Below are 12,492 nucleotides of genomic sequence, written 5' to 3'. Positions count from 1 at the left end.
CTGCCAAATGCTCTTTAGTCTCTTCCTCTGTATAAGTCAGCTCCAGTGGCACATGTTCTTTATTATCCTGTCTTGACTTAATTCCAAACATTTCAAGACATACCTCCAAAGTTGATTTATTATTGTATGATCCCCTTATAATAACATCCTTAGAGGGCTACCATCGTCTACTGGGCATATTTCGTCTTCTATTTTTTCGTTTTTCCCATAGGTGGTTGGTCCCCGGAGTCCTCGGTTTCGCGTATCTTTTCACTTAAAATCACCTTGTTATCATTTTTCTTTTTATTCTTCATCTTTATTCTTTTGTCTTTGTTTATTTTTTTGCACTCTTCCACAAAGTGAGCAACCATTGACATTGTTTACATCTTGTTTGAGCTTTTTCCACTTGTAACTTTTGCCTTCAAATTTCAGAATTCGATCTCATCTCAATCTCCTTTAAATTTGGGTTTATCTGTAGAAGAATCGAGGAAAAAGTCCACAATGCTACTAAGGAAGTGGTAGGTAATGCTACCAATCACCTAACATTGAAGAGCAATTCGTTCACAAATTGGGATGGGGGGATTAGGAAAGTTTGGAGTGCCTCTCGTTCTTGGGAGGCCTAGGGATAATCCAGTAAAAAATGCAAAATGGCTACCTCCAAAGAATGGCTAGGTCAAACTGAATTTTGATGGTGCATCTAGGAGAAACCTAGGAGTGTAGAATGCTAGATGTATCATTAAAATTCATAATGGTGAATTTCTAGGGACAATGGCAAAAACTACTCGTTGGTACTAATAATGAAGCCAAATTTCAAGCGATGCTTTATGGCATTCAAGAAGGAACCAAAATTGGAATAAGGAGACTGGTAATCACAAGAGACTTGTTGATAACAATAAAATGCTATTTGCAATGGAAGGATGACAAATGGGGAACTAAACGACATTTGGAGAGTTGTCAAGAGCTTTTGAATTTATTTGATGCGATCATTATGCAACACGTGTACAAGTAAACAAAGAGGCAAATAAGCTCACCAATGTAGAGATGATTAAGTGTCGGTGGTTGAGCTGGAATATGGGCAAAAAGATTATTGTAGAGATTTCCCTCATGGTGCATGATCACACAATAAATTGATGAGGTAGGAGGTTGTGCTTCTCGATTGGCTGCTTGTGAGAAATGTAAGGATAGTACATTTCCATTATTTGCATAATGATGAATGTGAATGCCATTTGTTGTGTAGAGAGATTCATTTGAGACAGACGAGGTTGTGTCCCAAATGAAAAAGTGGACTTGACCATATGTTCATAGCTAAAAAGAGCAAATAGCTTTTTAAGGGGTAAAATTTTGGAGCTACGATTGAAGGTGTTTAAAACGAAGTCTCCAAAGGTGTTATAGGCTCTGAGGATGCTATTCAGTAAAACGTTTTTGTCTTCAGCCCATAGCAACAAAGTTAATATAACATTGCTTCGATTTTTGTTGCAGTAATGTTAGACTTTGCTGAGCCAAAAGATTGCATCAAACTAGTGGCCAAAACACTAATAAGGCTGCACTAGCATGGTGGGTTGAAAAAAGGGTTGGATGATGCAGTGTTGAGGCTTGGGTTCCCCAATGATCTAGGTGATTGGCCCTCAATCTATCCACACTTTAACAGCCCATGGGTGCGTTTTCTAATCCGAGCAGTGGGCGCAAAAGATAATTAATGCACGCACAATGTGAGGTGGGCACTGAATTTTTGAAGATGGTTGCTGAGGCTTCAAACACTAACAGTGAGGATTGGTGCTCGCTATTGATCTTGAAGATTCAGACACAGAAGAAGATATTGCGGTAGTGTCAATGGAATGATAAATTAATAAGAGGAATGTTTATACTACATTTAAAATATTATAGAAATAGAAATGTTATTTTGATACGTAATATGAAATATAAAGACTGCTGGCCCTCCTATGGAGCAGCCCTTTTGAACGGTAATTTTTTTGGGGTAAAATGCTATATGGGGTACAGCTCCCTTATGCCAATTCACAATTCCCAAGGACTGAAATAATATTCTTATAATTTATATATAATCTGTGATGAACCCTTGCTGGTTCAATTCTTCAACCTGTTGTAATTTATTATTCTTTTTGTGTTTTTTTTATTATTAGAGATGGTCTTTCAGAAATAGACAGAAGTTCCAGAAAGGGTTTCTTTAATTTTCAACACATATTGACAGAATACATGAAATTAATCAGCTGAAACAATAAATTGGAGAATTTAGAAGCATACCCGTAGGTCCTTAGCCAATTTATTGTTAAAAAGATTCAATCATCAGCTTACAAAGTTCTGATTTTTTTAATTCTGGAAACAATTCAGAATTGCTCTTATTAAGAAACTAGACGCCCAAACAACATGAAAGATGGCGCCAAAATGAGCAAATTGTGAGTCTTGGAAAAGAGATGCCCAACAAAAAAACGGCAGCAACAACAAAGAATTAAATTCCTATCACCGATCTGCTTGAAGAAGTCAGATCTGCCTGCAATAATCACCAATTTGACTTCTGAATGAAGCCAACCACAGCTGCAACAATTCAACTGATCTTTCACAGTCTCACCATTACCATGCACTGAAGAATGGACGTTCTCCAATGAAGAATCCAGTCTGAAACCCTCAAGCTCCAAAACCCAGAGAGAAATGAGATATCAAGTATTCAACAATAATCAAATTGATTTCTCATAAGGGGCAGCTTTATGCAAAAACCCACGATTTGCAATTAGGGTTGCTTTTAGGGTTATAAAAAAATTTTAAAGTGTTAAAACACTTTAAAATATGGGCGCCCAACTATAGAGAAAATAAATAAGCCACTTAAATAAATTTAAGTGAAATATTTTATTAAAAAGTCTATGTGACTTTATAATAAACGTCATTAATTAAATATAACCTGTAATTCACTAAAAAATTAATCTCTCTCAATATGACTCCAAAAGATGAACCGTCAGAACCTGGAGATAAAGCTCACAAAACCCATGTGACCAGGGGCCTGTCTAAAAATAGCCAACTTCCCATCTATAAATAGCAAATCCCTCAAACGGAGTCAAAAACTACTCAAACGAAGCCTGAACTGAACCCAACACTGAACTGAAGAACATCATCCTCCATCCACTATCTCCATGACCCTCTGTCCATACCCTGTTAGCCTACGAGGGTCCAAGAAATAAGCTAACTCATCAACTCTAAAGCCTTGACTAGGATGGGGACATCACAGTCCGCCCTCCCTAAATTTGCTTGTCCTCAAGCAAACTCAATGCTGGATGCTGTAAAATGCTATCGCTCTCCCAAGTAGCATCCTCTATCAGCAGATCCTTCCATTTAATCAAAATTTCCCTAATGACACTTCTCCGCAAATGACACTCTCTGAACTCCAAGATGGCCTCAGGTACTAGCACTAACTTCCCCTCATCATCCAGGGGTGGTAAAACTACATAAGGAACTATATGTTGTCCCAATGCCTTCTTAAGGCGTGACACATGGAGCACATTATGAACCTTACTATCTGTCAGTAAATCTAACTCATAAGCCACCTCACCAATACGCCTGACAATCATGAATGGTCCATAGTAGCGTGGCTTGAGTTTCTCTGCACCATTCTTCCTCAAAGTGGACTGCCTATAGGGCTAAAGCATCAGATATACCATATCTCCAATGTCAAATGCTCGTTCAACCCTGATCTGATCAGCATACTGCTTCTACTAATTCTGAGCTTTCTAGATCTTCTCACGAAGAGCTCTCATAATGTCCTGGTTCTCCTGTAACAAATCCCCAGCACTAGGCACTCTGCAATCGCTCAACAATAAATCTAGGAAACTCAGTGCATCATAACCATACAAGGCTCTAAAAGGTGTCATCTGAATAGTCATGTGGCGAGTGGAATTATAACAATACTCGCACAAGTGTAACCACTTCACCCAAGCCTTCTGTTGCCTTGAAATGTGGTTTCGCAGGTATCCTTCCACCCATTTGTTGACAATCTTTGTCTATCCATCAGTCTAGGGGTGGTAACTGGTACTCGGAGTGAGCTTTGTCCTGCAAAGTCCAAATAACTCCTACCAGAAGTGACCCATGAACCTGTTGTCCCTATCACTGACAATACTCTAAGGTAAACCATTCAATCTGAATACCTCACGAAAGAAAAGATCGGCCACCTATACAACTAAATAAGTAGTTGTGATCGGGAAGAAATGTGCATACTTAGTCAACCGATCAACTACCACATAAATGTTGTGACTACCCTAGGCTTTAGGCAAGCCCGTGATGAAGTCCATAGACAAGCATTCCCACTTCCTGTCAGGAATAGGAAGCGGCTGAAGTAACCCTGCAGGAAAGTTGTGCTCCTGCTTGTTCTGCTGGCAAACGGAACACTCTCTAACATACTGAAGAACATCAGACTTGAGACCCTTCCAAGAGAATCTCTCCCGTACCTGCCTATAGGTCTTAAAGTAACAGGGATGTCCAGCCATAGGTGAATCATGGAAAGTCCTCAACACTATGCACTTCACCTCAAAACCTAGGACTAGAAATATCCTCTCTTTGTAAATAATGAGGTCATTCGCAAGAGAGTACCTACTATCATGTACTGTCCCATCAATAATACCAGAGGCCCATAGATTCTTCGCATACTCTGCTATAATCAAGTGTTTCCAATCCTCGAAAACAGCTGCCATGGAGCTCAAATGGGGACGGCGAGATAAGGCATCAGCAACAATGTTCCGAGTCCCTTTGACATATGAGATGTCAAATCATAAGACTGTAACTTGCTGACCCACTTCTGTTGACACTCATTTAAATCCTGTTGTCCAAGGAAATGCTTCAAGCTATTATGGTCAGTTCTGACACAAAACTTGCCGCCAACTAAATATTGCCTGAACTTAGCCATTGCATGCATGATGGCCAACATTTCCTTATCATAAATACTATAGCTCCTCTTCGGACCCCTAAGCTCCCTGCTCTCGTAAGCTATAGGATGACGATCCTGCATAATCACTGCACCAATACCCTCTCCACATGCATCACAATGAAGCTCAAAAGGTTTAGTGAAATCGAGTAAAGCAAGAACTGGACATGTAGTCATCAATTGCTTGAACTTCTCAAAACACTCATGTGCTAGAGGTGTCCAAATAAATACACCCTTCTTTGTCAAATCAATAAGTGGTGTGGCATGCCGTGAGAAACCACTAACAAACCGACAGTAGAAGGCACATAAACCAACAAATGCCCTGAGCTAAGACAAGGTCTCAGGCGTAGGCCAATCAACAATGGCACGAACCTTATTAGGATCCATGCGAACTCCCTCTCAGCTGATTATGTGACCCAAATACAAAAGTTTTGCCATTCCCAATGCACACTTGGACTCCTTGGCATAAAAGGACTCCCTGTCAAGTATGCCTAAAACAGTATCCAAGTGAACCAAGTGCTCCTCCTAAGTTCTACTGTAAACCAAAATGTCATCAGAGAAAACCAAAACAAATCTCCTCAACTGAAATTGGAAGACCCTGTTCATAGTGGACTGAAAGGTGTCTAGTGTGTTGGTTAACCCAAAAAGCATAACCAAAAACTCATAGTGTCCACAATGACATATGAATGCAGTCTTCTCAATATCCTACTCCTTGACACTGATCTGATGATAACCTGTCCTCAAGTCAATCTTAGAGAAATAACAAGCTCCGTGAAGCTCATCTAACAACTCATCGATGCGAGGAATGGGATACATGTTCTTTATAGTCTTTCTATTCAGCATACGGTAATCAATGCACATTTTAAGTGTGCCATCTTTTTTCTTCACCAAAACAACCAATGAAGCGAAAGGAGACTTACTCGGCCTTATGTGTCCCATTGCTAGAAGTTCTTTGATGGTTTTCTCAATTTCATCTTTCAACCGCTTGGGATGTCGGTAAGGTGTAATCATGATGGGCTTGGTGCCCTCTTCAAGCTCAATAATGTGCTCTATGCCTCTATCAAGAGGCCTACCAAGAGGTATGTCACTAAACACCTTTGTATGCTTAAGTCTAAGCTCCTAAATATCTGAATGGTAAGGTATTTTATGTTGCTCTTCATAAGTAGGCATTAGTTTACACTCTGTTGCCCAATCCACCATGTCATGTCTCATAAGTCTCTCCATTCTTTTAAGAGTGATCAATTTTAAGTTGCTGGCCTTGATAGCTTTAAGAACATGATTAGACTCATCAACCTTGAATTTCATCTCCATATCTCTAAGGTTGAGTGTAAATTCACCTATTGCATGAAGCCACGTCATGCCAAGTAGGGTGTAAATTCACCTATTGCATGAAGCCACGTCATGCCAAGTACCACATCCATGTTTCCCATGTTAACCACATAAAAATCAGCTTTAATTCATAATTATTGAGCTTCATGGGTAAGTCTGAAATCATTTATCACAAATCAACACATTACCATCAACAACTTTCACCCTTATGCCTTCAAACTCTTGAGTTTGAATCCCACGCTTCTCCACCAACCATGCATCTATGAAATTATGAGTTGCACCTGTATCAAGTAGAGAAATGACTCCTTGACCCACCAAGAGTCCACACAACCTAAAAGAACCTTCTCCTTGCATGCTAGACATATGAGCTTCCTGTAGATCAAATTCTCCTTCATTTTCAACTCCCTTCTCTGAATTTTCAGTCTCTGAATCATCTTGATCAGCTTGCTGGTCTATGTTATCAGTCATGTTTTCTCCCTCATAAAACCACTCCATATTCCTATTTTGACCCTTAGGCTTGAGGGGACAATCATGGTTTTGATCATAAGGGCCCTTACAATGAAAACATAGCTTCCTTCTATGCAAATCATTAAGTGTTTCCCTATCCAAAGGTGCTGCAAACCTCTTCCCTTGATCCACATTTTCTGATTTCTTTGGATCAGACTTGCTGTCATTAAATGATGAGAACGGTTTGGAGTTGTTTGGAGTGAACTTACTAAGAGGAGCGGTAAGTTCCATGCTGCGTGCCTTCCTCGTGGCTTCTTGCAAGGTAGGGGGATCAAAAGCCTTAATCCAACCCTTCATAGGCTCATAAAGACCTTCAACAAAAAAAATGACCAGCCTTCTCTCTGAGATGTTAGTTACCATAACTGAAAGCTTCTGAAATTCACTAATGTAAGATTCCAAATTGCCCATTTGTTTCAGCTAGGCTAGATCCCTGAAATACAACCCTGGATCTCTTTTATCAAAACGCTCAACCAATCTGTCAGTGAATTCTTGGTATGTAGTAATAAGGTCATGATGCAAAGTCACCATCCCATGGTGCCACCAATCATGGGCTACCCCATCCAAATGCAAAGCTGCAAACTTAATAGCATCTTCTTCTGACATAGGACGTAGGGTCAAGAAGGTATCCAACTTGCTAATCCAAGCTCTATCTGTAACTCTACCACTCCCATCAAAAGTAGAAAGTGTGAGCTAATTGATTGCATATTTGAGATCATTAGTTTTGTTCCAAGGTTTCTAATTTTTCCAATTCCTGTTATGATCTCTCTTCTGACTAATATACCTGTCAAAGTTAAGGTGATCCTTAACTCTCTGTGGTAACCTATCCCACTCATCATGGATTGCCAAGATATTGTCACCGAAAACCACGTCATCTCCAGCTTTGGAATCAACCTCATCTTCAGGTTAGCTCTGACAAAAGTGGGGCGCGTGGGTCTGTCATATGTGCGTGTGTTAGTCACACGAGCGCTGGAATGGCCAATACTGCCATTCTCTTCTTGATTATAATCATTACCTTTAGGTATTGAAAGTTGTTGTATGGCGGTAGTTAGCTGTTGCAATACTATTGCTACCTATTGTTGTCCAGTTGCTATACCTCTCATGACCTCCCTTGCCTCGTTGTCATCATTTTGTGTAGTGTTTCTGGTGGCTTCATTCCTGTCACCCATGTTTTCAATTCAGTTTTGAACAAATTGAAATTGGTTTCCCTGTAAACCGAATCTCCAGCAAGAATAAAACCTATGATGCCCAAACTGTTGGTGATGCATATAAAATCCCCTAACCCTCCAGGATGGCAAGATCAGAGCTCTGATACCACTGTGATGAACCCTTGCTGGTTCAATTCTTCAACCTATTGTAATTTATTATTCTTTTTGTGTTTTTTTTTATTATTAGAGATGGTCTTTCAAAAATAGATAGAAGTTGCAAAAAAGGTTTTTTTAATTTTCAACACATATTGACAGAATACATGAAATTAATCAGCTGAAACAATAAATTGGAGAATTTAGAAGCATACCCGTAGGTCCTTTAGCCAATTTATTGAATTAAAAAGATTCAATCAGCAAATTACACAGTTCTAATTTTTTTTATTCTGGAAACAATTCAGAATTGCTCTTATTAAGAAACTAGATGCCCAAACAGCATGAAAGATGGCACCAAAATGAGCAAATTGTGAGTCTTGGAAAAGAGAGGCCCAACAAAGAAACGACAACAACAAAGAATTAAATTCCTATCACTGATTTGCCTGAAGAAGTCAGATCTGCCTGCAATAATCACCAATTTGACTTCTGAATGAAGCCAACCACAGCTGCAACAATTCAACTGATCTTTCACAGTCTCACCATTACCATGCACTGAAGAATGGACGTTCTCCAATGAAGAATCCAGTTTGAAACCCTCAAGCTCCAAAACCCAGAGAGAAATGAGATATCAAGTATTCAACAATAATCAAATTGATTTCTCATAAGGGGCGGCTTTATGCAAAAACCCACGATTTGCAATTAGGGTTGCTTTTAGGATTATAAAAAGTTTAATAAGTGTTAAAACACTTTTCAATATGGGCGCCCAACTATAGAGAAAATAAATAAGCCACTTAAATAAATTTAAGTGAAATATTTTATTAAAAAGTCAATGTGACTATAATAAACATCATTAATTAAATATACCCTGTAATTCACTAAAAAATTAATATCTCTCTCAATATGACTCCAAAAGATGAACCGTCAGAAGCTGGAGATAAAGCTCACAAAACCCATGTGACCAAGGGCCTGTCTAAAAATAGCCAACTTCCCATCTATAAATAGTAAATCCTCAAACGGAGTCAGAAACTGCTCAAACGAAGCCTGAACTGAACCCAACACTGAATTGAAGAACATCATCCTCCATCCACTATCTCCATGACCCTTTGTCCATACCCTGTTAGCCTACGAGGGTCCAAGAAATAAGCTAACTCATCAACTCTAAAGCCCTGACTAGGATGGGGACATCACATAATCTACAGTACGAAATCTTCCTCAATGGAATGGCAGCATATCAATATTCTGAAAAAATAAACTTTACAAACAGATAAGTAGTGACAATTTTAAAACAGATCATACGTACAGAGTAGAAATCTTATGGAATGCAGAATAATCGACTAATATATTAATGTTTCCATCCTTCATTTAGTTTGAAGGAAAAAAATTATTCTTAAAAACAGTTGCTGATAATGTATGCATAGACCATAACTAGAGAGTTCAAAAGCTGTGCGAAGCAAAGTCACAAAATTCACATTGGTAAGTAATAGGTGAAGCTATAGAATATATTTCTCATTCCATGATAAAATCCACTTCATAGTCATCAAAGTTAAAATTAAAAACAAAATGAATAGGCACACGTCACTCCAATAGAATGCACATTATCAATGTATATTTTTTCATAATTAATACAGAATGTTATGTTTAATTAGACATTTGATAGCTACAAAACAAAGTCATGCACAAGATTTCACAAAAAAAATTACAATGAGTTGGCTTGCCCCATTTTTGGGAGGGCAGAGTCAAACATGTGTAATTGGCTTTATGATAAAGAGTGAAAATCTTTTTTAAGACAGAATTATTGTCCAATCATGCCACTTCATATAAAATCAAATTACCCTTGACCTCAAATGACATCAAAACCAAGTGGAACAAAATTTGAACTGTATGTATAAACTTAAGAAAAGAAGTCCACTTTATCCTACAAGGGAAATCTCATATACCAAATTAACACGGTAGACTGGGCCATGAATAGGCATTTAGGCCAATACTTTATGGAACTAGCTCATGAGAGAACTTGAAGATAGTCGAGTTGGGTGAAATTTTGTATAGAGAAACTACAATTTTATTAGGTAATATTTCTAAGAAATTTGTTACAGTGGCAAGCTATCAAAGATAACTTTTAGTGAAGGACTCACAAATGATGCTAAGAAACTCAATGTTTTAAAAAAACACCAGTATACAAACAGAATCCACAATTTTTGGTGACTAAGTTTAATTTGGTATATAATATAGTCACACTTTTACTCGTTCATGTATCCTAATTTTAATTGCAATAATGTAGAGACTTTATCAATTGGCTAACTCAATTTATACAAAATAAATGGCACAAAAATTAGCAGTGAATTTTTTCCATGTGAGAATTTCACAAAAACAAACCTGGCATTATTTCTGACAGACGAAGTGGTCCACAAAGCTTAGCAATTTGTTTGCGCCATGACACTGCTAAAACAAGCTTGCGCAGATCACCCCTGTCGAATTCTGCTGCAATGCCAAAGGTAGCCAAGAGCTGCAAGAAGGCCTGAACCTCCAAGGTCTTGGCATTGGCCAAGTCCCCATCCACATCAATCTTAGACTTCCAATCATCTGCAATGGCCTTTGCCCGCTCCTTAAGATTTTAAGCAGGCACACATTTCAGAGATTCTATTCCCATGCAAAATTCTCAATAAAACTGAAACGAAGTATCTTTTCAAATTCTTCAAAATTTCATATACTTTTGCACAAGTTTTTAAAAATCACTTGCAAAAATTAAAGCAAATATAAATTTTCAAATGGAAAAAAATCACCACAATAAGCTGGCTTGTATTTTAACTTAGCAAGGTTGTAGTGTATCCTGAGCATACGCTGATTCGTAACAATTCAATGTACCAAACCCTTTCGCTAAAGCTCGTGAGGGAATTGTTCGTTTAATTACCTAATATATCATTTAATTTTTTTGCACCAGAATTTTTATCGTATGATCAACCTCGGGACTTAGCCGTGACCTAGGAAACAACCTTTACATTTAAATGGAGTACGTCGAAACATTAAATAAGGTCTATAATCTCAACTCAAATTTAACAAGAACGTAATTTGAAATATATATACTTTTTACATAAATAGTGAAATGACAAACATTTGATATTAAAACATCCCATACCTTGAAAACCTGAGCAACAACAGGATGATCCTCCCCCAAAATTGGATCAGCCAAAACGGGCACGAGCGATTCCAAGAGCAAAGAACACGCTCTTCTCTGGTCTGCAAGGGCCGGTTGCTTCTTACTACTATTATTCTCGCTATTTTTATCGTAAAAACTTTCAATAGCCTCCAATACGAGCCTTGCAGGATCAATAGCACTCTCCAACGCAGGCGGCAGCTCTGCCCGAAACGTCTGAATATCCTTTTTGTTCTCCGTTAAGTATTTCCAAACGCCCTCGGCGTCCATCTTTTGACACAGGAATTTCAATTCTCCGTCACTTTTACCCTTCTCAATGGCTTCGACTGCGCATTTTTTCTGCTCCCCCACCCGGGTAATTAATTTCTGTTCTTTCTCATCGAGCGATTGTTCCCTTTTCTCAAGCAGTGCCTCGGCTTCTTTGCACTTGAGCTCCAGCGATTTCTCTTTCTCTGCCAACTCTTGGTCTTTTTTATCGAGGGTTTGTTCGAGGGAAGCATAGTGGTCTGAGAGTTCTTTCCAGTGGAGCGTGCATTTTTCAATAATGGTCTTTTGGGTTTCTAAAACTGTGAATGCTTCTTCCAGCTGTTGCTTCCTCGCTGCCATTGAATCTGTCATGGCAGTGTTGAAACCCTAAGGCGGTACTGCTAAAACCCTAAACCCTAGCTGCTGTTTTTCTTAACCTGTGGAATACGGATAGCAACAAAACCCAAAAGGTCGGTTTAATTTGGAGTGGATTTTGATCTTCTTGCCAACCAAACGTTTGAATGGTGAGAAAATAGAGCGTCCATTAAAACCTGGCGAGGGGCTAAGTCACTTTGTACGGCAAACCAAAATCCATAAAAACAAGTGTCACATATTGACTGTTGAAGTACTTAATAAAATTTAAAGTTAAGATAAAGCAATTATAACTATAATAATAAACTTAATTTTTTAAAATTTAATTTTCAATTATTATTTTAATTATATGTACTTAATATTTTAAGATTATAATATTTGAATTATATTTATGTTTAATATTAAATCTAATAAAAATATTATTTATAATTATTATAATATAATTAAGTTGAGATATTTTTTATCATGACAACAAAAGTATTGGTAAATATTTTGATTTTTGAGTAAATTTGATATTCATTCTCCAATCCAAAAAGTTGAGTTGGCAATTAACATGGAAGATGGTGTAAGAACTCAATAGATGAAAAGGAGTTTGAGAAAGAGCTTTATAACCATCAGTTGTAAGTAATGAAATCATTAAGCATTACAAACATTAAGCGTAGGCGAAATGAAAAGGGGAAAAGAGGAGT

The 12,492-nt window shown here is 38.0% G+C and overlaps 1 protein-coding gene across 1 annotated transcript in view; it reads right to left on the bottom strand.

Moving 5' to 3' along the window:
* LOC131054348 (FRIGIDA-like protein 4a) overlaps positions 1-12,003 on the bottom strand; it is a 28,124-nt gene extending 16,121 nt beyond the window's left edge. The window contains exons 1-2 of the mRNA XM_057988834.2: positions 11,168-12,003; positions 10,408-10,636 (exon numbers count right to left, since the gene is read on the bottom strand). Coding sequence (XP_057844817.2) covers positions 10,408-10,636; positions 11,168-11,803 — 865 coding nt within the window. The 5' untranslated portion in view covers positions 11,804-12,003. The remainder of the gene's footprint in view (positions 1-10,407; positions 10,637-11,167) is intronic.
* Between the last annotated feature and the right edge of the window lie 489 nt (positions 12,004-12,492).

The sequence above is a fragment of the Cryptomeria japonica genome, chromosome 3 (genome assembly GCF_030272615.1).
Source record: "Cryptomeria japonica chromosome 3, Sugi_1.0, whole genome shotgun sequence".
In the NCBI taxonomy this organism is placed as follows: domain Eukaryota; kingdom Viridiplantae; phylum Streptophyta; class Pinopsida; order Cupressales; family Cupressaceae; genus Cryptomeria; species Cryptomeria japonica.
Note: the sequence above shows the minus strand (reverse complement) of the source record. Positions and strands in the feature narration are given on the sequence as shown.